This window comes from Dendropsophus ebraccatus, chromosome 5, assembly GCF_027789765.1.
Source record: "Dendropsophus ebraccatus isolate aDenEbr1 chromosome 5, aDenEbr1.pat, whole genome shotgun sequence".
NCBI classification, from domain to species: domain Eukaryota; kingdom Metazoa; phylum Chordata; class Amphibia; order Anura; family Hylidae; genus Dendropsophus; species Dendropsophus ebraccatus.
In genome coordinates this window covers 47,428,686-47,445,128 of record NC_091458.1, presented here as the reverse complement: position 1 = coordinate 47,445,128, position 16,443 = coordinate 47,428,686, and the positions used below count along the sequence as shown (strand labels likewise).

At 42.1% G+C, this 16,443-nt stretch overlaps 1 protein-coding gene across 2 annotated transcripts in view; it reads left to right on the top strand.

Annotated features, from left to right (window-relative positions):
* Window positions 1-505: 505 nt before the first annotated feature.
* KCNH3 (potassium voltage-gated channel subfamily H member 3) overlaps window positions 506-16,443 on the top strand; it is a 47,493-nt gene continuing 31,555 nt past the window's right edge. For both annotated transcript variants that reach the window (XM_069972134.1, XM_069972133.1), the window contains exon 1: window positions 506-581. In XM_069972134.1, coding sequence (XP_069828235.1) covers window positions 506-581 — 76 coding nt within the window. The remainder of the gene's footprint in view (window positions 582-16,443) is intronic.

The window sequence follows — 16,443 nt, the reverse complement described above, 5'->3', positions numbered from 1 at the left end:
CAGTCTCCATCATGTTACTGTAATGTTTAGCATGGTGCCAGGTGCAGTCACTTATTACACAGGCAGAGCTCAGTATACAAAGCCTTGCTACTACCCATTTCATTTATATTTCAGCCTAGCTCCATAAAAGCTAATTTAAAGGATTTGCAGGCAACCCGGGCATAGATGTCCTTTAATGATTTCCATTGCTGAAGGCTAGTAACAAATGCTCTGCTATAGGGTACTGCTATAAGGGCAGCCGGGATGGTGAACTCCGGGAAACAATGTAAAGCACACTTTGCCCCAGCAGTCACTGACAGGCAACGCTTGATGTATGATAATAATCTGTCCCTCTAACCATAGACAGTCACATGGCAGCAGTCCTCGCCTGCCCGCATGTCCTAGGCTAGAGACACAAACATTGGAAGCTACTTTCTAATAGCTTTTGTCAGGCAGATTAGTGACAGATCTGTATGTGTTCTGTTCCAGCCTGCGCTTGGAGAGCGGGTACAGCGAGAAGTAGACGATGCCAGCCATGAGAGGGCTGCTCGCTCCTCAGAATACATTCCTAGATACCATAGCGACCAGGTTTGATGGAACACGTAAGTAATAAACCTCCTTATTTCTTCTCTTCTTTATGAATCTTTAAGGAAAATAGACGTGGCTTTAGATGCAATAATAAAAGTTAACAAGCTAACTACATTTAAAGGGGCTGTCCGGAATTAGAAAAAAACATAGCTAGTTTATTGCTAAAACACCACCTCCCCCCATCCTCAGGTTGTGTGTGGTATTACGGTTTAGCTTCCATTTATTTCAATGGAACTGAGTTGCAAAAACAAAGCCAAACTGAAGACAGGAGTGTTTCTGGAAGAAAACGGCCATATTTTTTCAAGCCTGGATAACCCCTATAAAAATAATTATTGTTTTACTTTTGGGACTAGATTGATTCCGGTTATGGATCCATAGGGAAAATCATTCTAAGCATTGCAGATATTTTGTCATGACGTTTTATGCTGCCTGAACCAGGAGTCAGCTGGGCCGTCCCTGGAGGCCTCTCCCCACCCCACCCGTCATGATTGATAGATCTTTCCTTCATCTCTCATTCAAGGCGGATGGGATGGGTGAAGTCACTAGGGATGACCAGATCACTCATGGTTTAGGCAGCATGAAAGTGATGACAAGTTCATTTGCTTATATTTCACATGCCTTATAATTTAGCTACTTATATTCACTTTGCAGCCTATAGGGAATATGTGTTTGTGGAAGTTTTTCATTCAGTTTTTGGCACCAAGGCCAGTAGTGGACGTTTATTGAAAAGACTTTAATTATAAAAACTGCATAAAAAGTGCTGTGTGGCTCCAAAACCTAGTATGATTGTGCACTTTCTCTTCTTAAAGGGGAAGTCTGTTGGGGGGGGGGGGGGGGTTGGTGGAATTGATATTGGGCAGGGGGAAAATAATAAAGAAGATATACATTACCACATTACCTGGCTCCCGTACCCAATGGATGTCATTGTTTCCCAGCTAGGTACGTCATGACCCAGCTGCCATGTCACTGAAGGGCGGAATTTACCCTGCTCAGCCAATCAGTGACTGCAGCGCTGTCCCGCCCCTGACTGAGCGGGGTCCAAAAGCAGATCACTGCACTTCACGGGCACTGGGACGAGTAAATACCTTGTTTATTATGTTCCCCCCATCCCGAGACAGAAAGGATTTTTTATCCCTTTGCTGAACGTCTTTAAAAATAGAAAAATACGGCCCTTAGGAAAGGTATGATTCTGCATGTGCACGGCCAAGACTCCATTAACTCTCTATGGACTTTACGAACACTGCTGAGCGCTATGTGTATGCCACAGTGTAGGGTTATACCCTTTAAGGGAGAGGTGGGGGTGGTAGGCTGGGGGTGGTAGTTGTGTGAATGGCTGAGGGGTATTTGTGTGTATGGCGGGAGGGGGGGGTCTGGCGATGGGTGATGTCTGGATGGGTGGAAGGCTAAAGGAGCTTTATTTTAACTTAAGTGGGGGGGAAGGGGGGCGCCTTAAAAGGTTTTGCACAGGGCGCCATTTACCCTAAATTCGGCCCTGATTACACCAACAGATTATATCTGACAGATTTTTTTTTTAGACAAAGCCAGGAATGGACTATAAACAGGGATCAGGTCATAAAGGAAAGACTGAGATTTCTCCTCTTTTTAAATCCATTCCTGGCTTTGGCTTAAAAAAAAAATTGCAAGATAATCTGTTGGTGTAATAGGGTCTGTATGCTGCGTTTACACGGAACGATTATCGTGCGAATTTGCACGATAACGATGGAATTTGAACGATAATCGTACGTGAAAACGCAGCGAACGATCAAGCGACGAGCGAGAAATCGTTCATTTTGATCTTTGAACTTGTTCTCAAATCGTCGCTGGTCGTTTGCGAAAAATTCGCAGATCATTCCGTGTAAACAGTCGTTCACCGATTTAACCTATGTGCGAGATGGGCTTAAGCGATTGCAAAACGATTTTTCCGTATCATATATCGTTCCGTCTAAACGCTGATCGTTATAAAAAAAACGTTAATTTGAAATCGTTAATCGTACGATCGGGCGAATTATCGCTCCGTGTAAATGCAGCATCAGTCTTTACAAAAAATTATCTTGACCAACTATGTGTCATCAATGCCGATGAGCAATTCAATGCCAGGAAGAATGATCCTCGTATCTATTTGTATCTGTTTTGTTGCTGTTATATAACATCACTGCAAGACCATATTACTTTTACCAATGACACAACAGGGATGACATATACGGAGGTAAGAGTTGCCACTACCTTAACAAGGGCTTATTTGATGCTCTTCAACCTCTGTTTTTAGCATTAAGATTAGACTGCACTTGCTGGTGTAGTTTGATCACTCTGTGGCTCATAGCAGCATAATGATAATAATAGACTAATACAGAGGGAGTCAAGAGTCACAAAGAATTAGCGCTTGTGTCTTCCTGCAGCCTTGTAAAAGCTGACATTTTCATGTTCTCATGCAAAGTTATTTGTATAACAAAAGAGACCCTGCTGACCGCTATATACGCACAGACAAGGGTGGCCTGGGGGGTGCCGTCCCCTTTCAATGATCCATGCTGGCAAGGAATAAATGCTTAAAGTCCTGGCTGTCTACAGCCCCCCCCACACACACACACAATAATAATAATAGTTACTATGCTGTACACTTTGATATAAATCTGCCAGTAAGTGAGATGTAAGTAAGGGTGGTGTTACATGGGACGATTTTTCGGCGATTAACGATAAACGATCTCAAACGACTGATATGACAAACAATCTTAACCCTTTGAGGACCAGGCCCAAAATGACCCAGTGGACCGCGCAAATTTTTATCTTTGTACTTTTGTTTTTCCCTCCTCCCCTTCTAAGAGCTCTAGCACTTTGAGTTTTCTATCTACAGAGCCATGTAAGGGCTTATTTTTTACAGGAATAGTTGTTCTTTGTAAGGGCGTCTTTCATTTTACCATAACATGTATGATGGAACCCAAAATATATTATTTATGAAGATATAAATAGGTCAAATCGTAAAAAAAAATACAATATGGTAACGTTTGGAAGGGTTCCTGTGTCTACGTAATGCACTATATGGTAACAGCGACATGATACCACTATTCTATAGGTCAGCCCGAACACAACCATATGCAGGTTACACAGATTCTCTAATGTTATATATATATTTTTTAATGAAATCCTTTTTTTGGCAATTAAATATTAATAAAATGGGCCTATTGTGACGTTTATAACGGTTTTATTTTTTCACCTATGGGGCTGTATGGGGTGTCATTTTTTCCGCCATGATCTCTAGTTTTTATTAATACCATATTTGTGAAGATCGGACGTTTTGATCACTTTTTATTAACTTTTTTTATATATAATGTAACATAAAATCGGTAATCCGCACACTTTTTTCCCTCTTTTTGTCTACGTCGTTCACCGTTTGCAATGAGGCTTGTTATATTCTAATAGATCGGACAATTACGCACGCTACGGTATATTATATGTTTATTTATTTTTATATGTTTTATTTATATAATGGGAAAGGGGGGTGATTTGAACTTTTATTGGAGGAGGGGCTTTGGGGTAGTGTATTAGTGATTTTTCCTTTTTTTTTTTACACATTTTAAGTCCCTTTGGGGGAATTTTACATACATTAGTTTGGCTTCATACACTGATCACTGCTATGCCATAGGCATAGCATTGATCAGTGTGATAGGCCATCTGCTCATTGAGCCTGCCCGTGCAGGCTCAGTGAGCAGATCGCTGATCGTACGGCACGAAGGCAGATGAGAGACCTCCGGCGGTCCATTTTAACGATCGGGACTGTGGGGGTCCCGATCGGTAAGTGATAGGGGACTCCTCCTGTCACTTACACCTAAACGCCGTGATCACTGCAGCCTGTCATTAATGGTGAGGTGCCGGCTGTTCACTGCAGCCAGCCCCCACCTGCTCCAGAGCGGAGCGCACTTCATAGCTCAGGATGTACCGGTACGCCCAGGGTAGTCTGGGCACAGACTTCCAGGGCGTACTGGTACGTCCTAGGTCATCTAAGGGTCAATCGTGCACCCTATTAGACAGAACAATGATCGTTACTTACGGTCCTTTTTGCGCTCATCCTTTCCTGGCTGGGAACGAGCGAATGACGCGTTATTACACCGAACTGTGTTCGAATGATTTGTGAATGATTAATGATAAAAATAGATCCGGATTCTATCAAACAATCAACGATTTCTCATTGGTCGTTTAATCATTGCCTACTATTACACATAATGATTATTGTTCAAATCCAAACGATATAACGATTTTGTTTTACAATAATTGTCCTGTGTAATAAGGCCCTAAGTCTTGAATGGGTAATTTCACTGGTTTTATTAGACAGGTATTCATTTGTGTATATTACAGGAGCTGCTTGCTGTAGCGTTCCATAAAGCATTCATAATGATAGGCTTGTTTTGCTTCTTTGAGGGGAAAAAAAAAAGAAATTATTTCTTAAAGTGGTACCGTCATTTGTATGAATTTTTAACATGTTGTTCAGACATGTCAAAAGTTGACATTGTACCAGATCTTAATCCTCAGACCCACTGCGATTGTGAGTTAAAACCAAGGAAGGCATGACATCCATGTGCTTGACTTGCCGGTCTATGAAGCCTGACTCCTGCTATGAATGAGATTGGATGGCGAAAGAGAGTGCAGAGCGTAGCTGTGTGCTTCCTCTGGCACAATTAAGCTCTGGTACTATCTTAACTTGACATGTCTGAACAACCTCTAAAAATTGCAGCGAATGTACCAGTAGATACATCGCTTTAAGATTTTATCATCAATAGACAGTCGCCACCACAGGGATGCTGGTGCCACAGGACTGCGGCTCCATTAGAATCAATCAAGGTGTTTAAGTGTGTTTTATGTAGTATCCCTATTATACAGGAATATTGCATGGAGGCTTGCAGGTTCTACTGGTAAGTTATTATATGTGTGTTTTAATAGGCATCGCCAACATTGACAGGAAAATGCAATATTAAATCTGCAGATCTTGGGCTTTTTTCATGTTAGTCCTTGATGATCCTGACTTCCTCGACGCTAGCCTTTCGCTTATGTAAGATGTACTAATCATTAATGGAATTGAGCGAGGTCAAGAGGCACCGTACATCCCTGGTGGTGGGAGGCTGCACTGAAAGTCTTCACTAACTGAAACATTTCTCTGCAGTGTCACCGATGGGCAAAATCTACCAACAAGTGTGCACAAATATTATAAAATGTAGGAAATGTGGTAGTGTGGAAATAGTAGTAGATAATCTATTATTGTATAAAAAGAAGTAACAGGTACTCTTAAAGTGACTCTGTACCCACAATCTGACCCCCCAAACCACTTGTACCTTCGAATAGCTGCTTTTAATCCAAGATCTGTCCTGAGGTCCGTTTGGCAGGTGATGCAGTTATTGTCCTAAAAAATTAATTTTAAAATTGCAGCCCTGTGCCCTACGGGCGTATCTGTGCTCTAAGTATGCACCACCCCTCTACCCCTCCTCCCCACCCTCCTCATCATTAGGAATGCCACTGAAACATTTTCTTCTGTTTGAACATTGCACAGGTGTCTTAATGACCCAGCCCATGCGCTGTGGTAACACAGGTGGTGAATAATAGGCAATCCGCGTGGAGCAGTCCTAATGATAGGAGGGCGGGGAGGAGGGACGGAGGGGTAGTGCAAAGTTAGGGCACAGATACTCCCGTTTGGCACGGGCTGCAATTTTAAAAGTTAATTTTTATGACAATAACTGCATCACCTGCCAAACGGACCGCAGGACAGATCTTGGATTAAAAGCAGCTATCCGAAGGTACAAGTGGTTTGAGGGGGTCAGATTGTGGGTACAGAGTCGCTTTAAAGAGCCCATGCAGGCTGTTATTCAGTAAGGGCATTGTTCTCATCCATGGGCTGTGTCTGGTATTGTAGATTAGCATTATTCACTTGAATGTAGTGGAGCAGATTACCAGAAACAACCCTGGAGCAAAGTTTTTGCTGTTTCTAAAAAACAAACAAACAAAAAAAACAGACGTTAACAATCACTTTAAGCAAATAAAACATCCAGTCCACGCCTTTTATAGAATAGCAAAATGTGTGGGTCCTAATGGAGACTCCCAATAAATCAGTTACCCCCAGGACTTACAGTAGCACAGAACAGAATGATGGGCAGCCAGCTCTAAGAATAAACATACAAGCAAGTATGCAGCTGTGCCGCCAGCCTCACCCATCCACCTGTATTTGACTTCATTCCTGGGTACCGTTCTAATTCTACTGTGTATCACTTGGACTACTGACTATGCTTACTTGCCTTACCCACTGTTGCCTTGTACTTTTACAGTTGGGGCCTCACTAGACAGACTTGGGTAATACCTGCTCACCTCATTGTCTGTATTGAAAGTGCATGATAAAATTAAACATATTCCTCTAAAAAGTTTAATAAGGCAAAACCAAAAGATCTATAGCAGATCAGCTGGGTTCCAAAACCAAGAACCCCCAATGTTCAGCTGTTCTGCACAGCCATGGTACCCAAAGTTAACAGAGTGTATGGAGCCCAAAGCCTTGACTGTACATTGGGCAGGGGTGAATGTAGCGCAGATCCCATTTATTAAGGTTACTTCCAGCTGGAGAACAGCTGACTGACACTCGGCAGCCCGCCGGGCTGCTATTGATGGCCTATCCCATGAATAAGGTCATCAATAGATTTTTCCTAGAAAACCCTTTCACTTTACTTTTCATTTGTCTCTTGAATTCTTTACAGTCCAAAAAAACATATACTTAAACCCATATAGGCAGACTGGACAGACATGGACTGCACACGGCAGAAGAGGCTAGCAGTTCAATATCAGGCAAATATGACCAACTCTAATACCGTACATGGATCCTTTATATAGACTGAGGAAATTAACTCAATACAATAAACACAATACAAACCCAGCATGGACCCAGACTGATTATCACTGCTGCCAGCAAGTGAATAAACACTAAAAAGAGAACATGCAAGAATTCTCCTGCCAGATGCAAGAGCTCCCCCGTTGCACCTTACCAGCACATAGGGGCTTTTACAATGGTAAGGTTCATCCCACAATTTGAGAGGCACTACTAGTTTTAGTAGTGCTTTACTGGATCAGCTTTTTCATGTTGGCAACTTAGGTTTTTTTACAAGTGAAGGCAACTGCAAAATATGCTGTTTAACGTTAACGTTTAATGTTCATTAAAATGATTCTTTACACAGCACAATGATTGCTAAAGATGAGCAAACTTTTCAAAAGTTCGTTCCGACCGGACTTCCGGATTTTTCCGGAAAGTTCGGTTAGACCGAATTTCGGATTTCTTCGGATTTCTTCGGATTTCATAGTTTAAAGCGTAACTATAATTTCAGTAGCCAAAAAATGAAATTCCTCAAATAAAAAGCCCATGTGTTACCCTTTAAAAAGAGCCCTAAACTGTGTTGATATTGTGTGCGGTTGCTGAGATATCCCCAGTTGTTTGGCTCAGAAGAATAAATGAATTTTTCTTGTGGCTGAGACAAAGTGGGTGTGGCCTATCCCTCATCTCCCTGGCTGCGTCCCTCTATCCACTGAGCAGCACCTTAGCAGATGTATCACACATAGCAGGATCAGATAGAGCCCCAGCATACAGTATCACAATGTAAGATTAGATACAGAGCCCCAGCAGATGGTATCACACACAGTGGGATTGGATACAGTCATCTGCTCTCATAACACTGTAGGATAATGTCAGCCATGGAGGTGGGGGCACCTGCTGCAGACCTCTGATAGTGAATGTTATATGTACTATGGAAGGACTACAGCTGTGTTGTGCTGGGACTTGTAGTCCTCCCCTCAGTGACTCACCCACTCTCCCTCATGCAGCACATTGGAGTCATGGTGGCATGTCCTCCCTGGGTGAAGCTCTGGGTATTTGTCCCTCCATCTAGCTCTTCCCCTGCGCTGCTCCTCACACACAACACCCTCAGCTCTGCTATGTGATCTCTGTGAGGGGAGGGGGGGAGAACGTGCTGCTAGGAGGAGGGGAGGAGGGTTTGTTTATGTCTCTGTGTGTCAGGGCTGTTATCTGATCCTCCTGTCAGAGTCCGTACACTCAGGACGGATCTCCAGGGAGGGGGCGTGTCCAGCAGGAATGCAGAAATAAGTCAGAGGCTAACACAGCTTAAGGGGGACTTTATGCTTCATGTATTTAAAAAACTGTGCATTTTAGGTTATTAATGTATATTGCAAAAATTCTTATCATGACCTAAGCTAACTAAAACTGAAAGGTCAAAATATTTTATAGTTACACTTTAAAGCATCTGTGTGATGCGGGGGTAGCGTATTTGTTTGAATTTAGGGCTCTACATGCCAGTAACATCATTATCTTTTCAATATCTCAGTCATTTTTTTTTTTTTAGACTTCAATATTTACCATTACAGGGTCTATGCCGGAAATTCACCATTACAGGGTCTATGCCGGAAATTCACCATTACAGGGTCTATGCCGGAAATTCACCATTACAGGGTCTATGCAGGAAATTCACCATTACTGGGTCTATGCAGGAAAAAGGTCACAAATGCAGTGAAGGAGCAGCAGTAGTCATTGGAGGCCAAGGGAGGTCCAGCAATAGTCATTTGAGGCCAGTACCGGAGCAGCAGTAGTCAACATGGAGGACAGTCATCAGCAACAGTAGTCAACATGGAGGCCAGGCAGGAGCAGCAGTAGCCAACATGGAGGACAGGCATCAGCAACAGTAGTCAACATGTAGGCCAACATGTATAGCACTTTTTTAAAGACTTTTATGCTATACACCTGCACCAGGTATTTTTGTCTCTCAGGATAAGACGGATGGGATATACACACTATCAGAAGTATAGGACTTGTATATCTGTACAGCACATTTTTGTTCCGTGCACCCTTTGCTGTCCTATGCCTAATCTATCTATCTTTCGCCCTCTCTATATTTCTCTCTCAATCACTAGATGTTTCTCCTCTCCGCTTTCCTAATCTTTCCTTTCCTACAATATCTTCTCAGTAGTCTGTAGTACACAACAGCAGCAGCACCAGCAGCGTTTTGATAATCACGAGCTGTGTGCACTGCAGCCAGTAACAACCTCCTTCCCCTCTCTATGCAGACTGCGTGGTGCGGTCATGTGACCGCTCCTCTTAAAGCAATACCGATGTCACACAGGGGGTGGGCTAGTGCAAGATCCCTGCTGATTGGATGTGTTACGGGCATCATGGGAAAGCGCTTTTCCCACCTGGAACACTTCCTGCTTTCTAGAATGGTGGCTGCCATTTTAGAAAGCAAGAAGAAAAAAAAAAAAAATCGGAGCGGACTCGGACTCGGATTTTTGGAAAAATCCTAACCGGATCCCATACTGGCCGAACCGGTTCGCTCATCTCTAATTATTGCATCTGATAGTGAGACTATGGACACATTTTCACTGAATGTGTTTATTGGTAATCTGTTTCCTAAACGCACGTCTTTATTAAAAATCTTCTACCATTTAGCTGCAACTAAGAGAAAGATATGACAAAACTGTCAGACAGACTTTCAGCTCTCTCATAGTTTAATATAGCATTAGGCTGGGTTCACACTACGTATATTTCAGTCAGTATTGTGGTCCTCATATTGCAACCAAAACCAGGAGTGGATTAAAAACAAAGAAAGGCTCTGTCCACACAATGATGAAATTGAGTGGATGGCCGCCATATAACAGTAAATGACTGTCATTATTTCAATTTAACAGCCGTTGTTTTAAAATAAGAGCAAATATTTGCCAATAAATGGCGGCCATCCATTCAATTTCACCATTGTGTGAACAGAGCCTTTCTGTGTTTTCAATCCACTCCTGGTTTTGGTTGCAATATGAGGACCACAATACTGACTGAAATATACGTAGTGTGAACCCAACCTTAGGGAGGGATTTACATACCAGCTTAAAGAATACATAGGTAGGGAGGAAATACTTGGAGGAAAGCTGTAGATAGGGGAGAAAGCCCACATAGGGCAGACTACAGAGAGCATCATATATCCTGTATTCAAGTATGAAGAGAAATAGGACTTACAGAGCAAAAGCTGTAGAGGCTGCAGAAGCCTCTGGACCTAAGGAATAAAAGGGTTTTTTTCCCTTTCTTGCAAAAAATAAAAAAGGGTGTAAAAAAATAAAAAAGGTGTAAGCTAAATATAATAGGTATAATAACCTAAAATAAGACATCCGCTGCCAAGCATTGAGGAAAGTAAACAGCTCAAAATCACCCCCATAGTAATAGTATTACCATAATAATAGAATTGACCTCATGACTAAAGCTACATCCTCTGGTGTGGATGGGCATGTCTTCAAGATTTGCAGAATAAGATAGATAGATGAGCTAGGATGAGAATAAAATAGAATGTATGCGTAATTATTACAATATACTACTCCCTAAATGGCTGCACATCCCATGTCAGGTACCTATACAGACAGTCCATATACATTACATCCACATTGTACAAGAACACTCAAGTAATAGAAACTTCTGGGCCATTATGTGGATTTCAAGTCTAAGACAAAACCTTAGCAGACACTTGCATGGCAGTAAGTGCGGCCTCCTTAATTATAGACTTTACTATGTCTTTTCACACAAGTGGCGGTGAGGCACCTGCTCCAGTTAACTCGCTGAGCGTTTGTAGAGAATCCAATGAAGTTTAATCAGAGGATCTGTGGCAGCTTGTGCTGAATACGACACTTCCAAGCCTGTGTGTGTTTCTGTCCTCCCCCTGTGTAACTAGAGGTGATAGGAAGGGCTGTGAGCCAGCAGTAATAATACTCTGTGAGAACTCTCTCACTCCCCCAGGAGCACATCAATACATGTTATTTAGATGAAGGACTGTATTGTAGAACAAGTCAACAACAAGAAAGATGATTTAGGAATACAAGCAGCGGGCAGGCGACGGCTGGTTTAAACAGTTATATTCGCTTTCATGACAAGCGGTTAATTTTCAAGAAAGGGATGAATAAAGCCACACGCCTAAATCATTTAAGGACAAGTATATAAGGCCTAGTTGTCCTTGTCCCTCTGGCATTTTGAGGATAGAAGTGTACAATGGACTATGAGTGCAGATTATAAAGAAAGCAGATGGTAGGAGAGATGGGGGCAGAAGGGTTTTTCCTATGTCCCTATGTGACTGCTCTAAAAGGGTCATTCTTTAAAGGGGTTGTCCAGTGAAAATGTTTTTTTCTGTCAAATCAACTGGTTTTCGAAAGTTATATAGATTTGTAATTTACTTCTATTTAAAAATCTCAAGTCTTCCAATACTTATCAGCTGCTGTACGTCCTGCAGGAAATGTTGTTTTCTTTCCAGTCTTTCCTAATGCTGTCTGCTGACATCTCTGTCCATGTCAGGAACTGTCCAGAGCAGCAGCAAATTCCTGTAGAAAACCTCCCCTGCCCTGGACAGTTCCTGTCTCGGCCAGAGATGTCAGTAGAGAGCACTGTGTCATACTGGAAAGAAAACACCACTTACACCACTTCCTGCAGGACATGCAGCAGCTGATAAATATGGGAAGACTTGAGATTTTTAAGTAGAAGTAAATTACAAATCTATATAACTTTCTGAAACTAGTTGTTTTGGAAGAAAAAGATTTTCGTTGGACAATCCTTTTTGCCTATAAGCACTAGTCATCCCCTACCACAAGCATTTATCTATCTTCAATGGTTCTGGAGATAACGGTGTGTGTGGTGGGGGGGAGGCTTGGGGCTGCAGCAGTCCGACCCCTTTTAATCCTGAGAATAGGGGATGATTTGTTTACATAGGCAAACCCTTAAACCATGTGTGTATTCTTCTAAAGTGATACAAAATGGCCACTTGAGCACTAGTCTTCCATATCTATAAAGCATCCATAGCATAAAGCCTTTACATTAGTAAATGTGTCTGTAATAATCCAGCTTTTATGAATTTTTATGGACGCCACCACTGCATACTATGAACACATCCTTAGAGCTACACAATGCACTAGGGTATAGCTGCTCCTACAACAAGCAACAGCAGCAGCGTGAAAGCAACAACCTAGAATCTGTAAGATCTCATAGGTTCCAATTACAGAGAGATCAGTAAGGAGTAGGGGCCCGTTTCTGGAATAAGCAGCCAGCATAAAGGTAAATTTAAAGGGACTGTCTATGTTTTTAAAAAGTTCCCAAATGCATAAAAAAAAACAAATGAGCATATACTCACCTCACTGATCCTGCTCGGATCCCTCGTTTTACTGGAGCAGATGTCATGTGACTGCTGCAGCCAGTCAGAGGTCACAGGCTATACTCCTGGCATCATTACTCAGTTATGGCAGCCCTCATGCCAGGAGTATAGCCTGTCACAGCTGACATCATGACATGACGCCTGCTCCAAAGGGAAAACTGTGGTGCTAACCAGAGCTTGAATGGGGCATAAGCGCGGGATTGATGAGGTGAGTACCTGCTCATGTATTCTTTGGGGTCCTTTTAAAACCTTGTTAAATATGGATAACCCCTTTAAGTATGTGTTCTCATCATTTCGAAGTGTTGTGTGATGGTTGTAGGCTGTCCGCACCTTACTGCAGACCCTGGAAGGCTATTTATATAATATCACGTATGTATCTGCATCAAGTAATGAGGGGGAGGGAAGAGGTTAAGAGGGGAAAGATAGAGAGAGATAATTTTAGAATTTCTCTTCTCTGTTTATTTTTTCTCTTTTAACTCTTCGAACCTTTTTTTCTTTTTGTGGTGTGCTAGCTTGGACTAATGGTATTAAATAGCCAGATAGATAGAGATATATTCATATTATAGGAAGTGGAGTACCTAGTAGATTAGGGTAGAGAAGGGTTTCAAAGATATAGAGGATTATCAGTAGGATTATTTGGAAGGGTTTAAGTATTCGATAAAGATATGCCTAAACCTAGAATTTGAAGTACTAAAAGTGAAAGGCTTCTACTGGTTGTGGTGGTGAGTTGCAGGCAATATCGCTCTATGGGCCCATATAATATAAGAGGAGACTGGTTCCCTAGTTGGTCAGGGTTTCCCAGAGTTTGTGATATTTTGAAAAGCATTCTTTAAGGCATAATAATAAAGGATATAATAAATAATGCCGTCTTTGTCTCTTTCAGTCGGTAAGGCTGGGTTCACACTGCGTTTTTGCAATTCGTTTTTTCATCCGTTTTTTGCAAAAAACGGATGAAAAAAACGAATGCATTTGTGTGCATCCGTTTTTCCATTGACTTCTATTGTAAAAAAACGGATCAAAACTGATCAGTTTTTTTTGACGGACACAAAACATAGCTGACACTACTTTTGTGTCCGTTAAAAAAACCGCAGTGTGAACCCAGCCTAATAATACAGCTTTAATAACGTCCCCTTAGTACCCCAACACAGTGATAACAATATTCTCTTTGCCCACCACACTGTAAGAGTAATAATGCCCCCAGTAAATAATAAAGGTGGGTGTTTGTACTGTGTGGTGGCACAAATGAGTTTATTACTGTTTTATTATTCTGTATTGTGAACCTACACAAAAAATGCTCACTTTTCTGCCTCCTCTTATTGGTTAATAGGTAGAAAAATCCCTCTAACAAATGTAATGATAAAAGTTATACTCACCTAACCCTGATCCCACAATGAGTAGAGCCGCTGAAGCTTATTCGTGGCTATGAAATCAGTGCCGTGACACAGGTGGCAAACAGCATGATATTGTCATGCCACCTACCTGTGGCCCTACTCTGCCATAAAGTCCAATTGTTATTGCATGCTAAGTGTAAAGTGGCACATTACCAACATACTAGTGTGGTAAGCCAGGGGAGCCAGGTGGTGTTTGACTAGAGGCAAGATGGTATGTACCGCTTAGGCACTTGTTACGGTGGCCAGGAGTGGTATGTGCCCACCCCTAGATGTAACAATACACACTCTTTATTGGAACAATTTGTAGTGCAGGTGTAGAGCGAAGAACCAAAGAGTCCAGCAATTGAACTTGAATCTTTTTAAAGTGACAGTACACAATAAACAGTCTATTTTAATAAAGGTGCATTACAGGAAAATACTTTGCTGAGATCCATTGATGAGCTGGGTATGTGAGAATAGAATACTTTCACTTCAGATATCACAGCATCTCGTTGCTAGATAGTATATTTTCTCCAATTACTTTAAATTTGCTTTAGACTGACTTGAATAAACTGGATTGACTTGACTTTAGGCTTGACTAGTGGTGTTGATGGTGGGCTGCCTGCAGGGTTTGAGTGGGGCCCTATCCAGACCCTTAGGTGCTCTGCTGTGGGGGGTTTAAGAAAAAAACTAAGAAGCCGTGTTATTATAGGTCACAGAGAAAGGAAAGAAAACAGGTACCCTATTCAGGGATTTGTTCACAGTTTACACACTTGCGGCCAGTTCACAATTGGACGAACTTTCTGCTGCAGAATCCCGCCTGCCTCAGTGTGTCAATGGGAGGGCTAGCGCACCTCCGCTTCCATTGTTCTCCATTCAAATAATTGACATGTCAATTCTTTGAGTGAAGAGCGACGGAAGAAGAGGCGTGCAGACACTGTGGGCCACCGATGCAGGCGGGATTCCTGGCAAAGAGCTCCACCATGGAATTTCACCACTTTTTCTCTGTGTGAACTGGCCCGTACAGTGGCATACACATGAGAAAGATCAAGTTTACAGTTAATCTATTAGTTACTACCCTTCAGCTTTGCTATATAATACAATAAAAGCAGTGACACCTAGGGGTGGAGATGCAAAGTACAGTCCTCCAGCCCAGAGCATAGACATACAATCTTTACCGACCTACTACGTTATTTATTATGGCTATAAAGCACTATGCATAATACATTCTCTGAATTTCTTTTATGTTTGGTACAGACCTAGTGCACGACTAAAAGAGTTGGAACATCTTGTACAGCAATATGTTCAAAGAAGCACTGCCTTCAGCACCAAGGACAGGTCACTGATCTCTGTAACAATGAAACACCATTCTGCTCTAGGGGTAAATTTAGCTCTGGTGCCTGTTTGGTTATAGAAGCCTTTGTGTCCTATCCATTTTATACATAAAGCAACAACAAGTATGGCATGCTAGAAATGATAGTCCAACAACAGCTTATGATTAAACCTTGCATTCTGCAAATGTACCAGACTACCATATTTTCCTATGCAATAGCCATTTAAAACTGGGCTCATTATATCATATAGTCCTAATATATAGTGCTACATAAAAACCAGATAGGGTTAAACCTGATATTTGGCTACAAATGGAAGATCAATAAGCTTTCCTGAAGACTCCTCCCTTCTACCTGGAAAAGAAATGTCTTCTATGATTTAGCGATACATTAAGCCAGTGGCCTGAGTACAAACACTATATAGGTGGTATTTATCAAGCTGTTAGGTAGCCGGGCTGGAGCATTGAAAGCAAATAGCTGAGCAATAATTAAATCTATAGCAGTGAGGACAGCAACTCATCCGCCACAAATAATTGGAGATGCTTCTAATATTTTTATCCTTGGAGGGTCTAGTAATTGCCATTGATGTCTTCTAGTGTACAGGCTTTCCATACCCCATCAATTGCTAGCACTACAGGGACCTTGAAGTGAACATCCTATTCAATTAAAGTCCAGACCCGACAGAGGAATTTTAGACTTTTAGGTATGTTCACACAACGTATCTTTTGCATAAATCACGGCCATTGTTGTTAGAACCAGCCGCACGAAAAACTGACATGTCGGCCACACAGACCTGTCAGTTTACACAATGGAGAGTGCGGCTCACTCAGTCAATCACCGGGGTCGCCGCAGCCAGTGATTGGCTGACCAGCCTGTCAGCTCGGAGAAGCTGCAGCGCGCAGTCCTGGCAAAAGAGCAGAAGACAAGAGAAGACCGGGAGTGTGTGTGTGTGTGTGTGTGTGGGGGGGGGTTAATGTATTA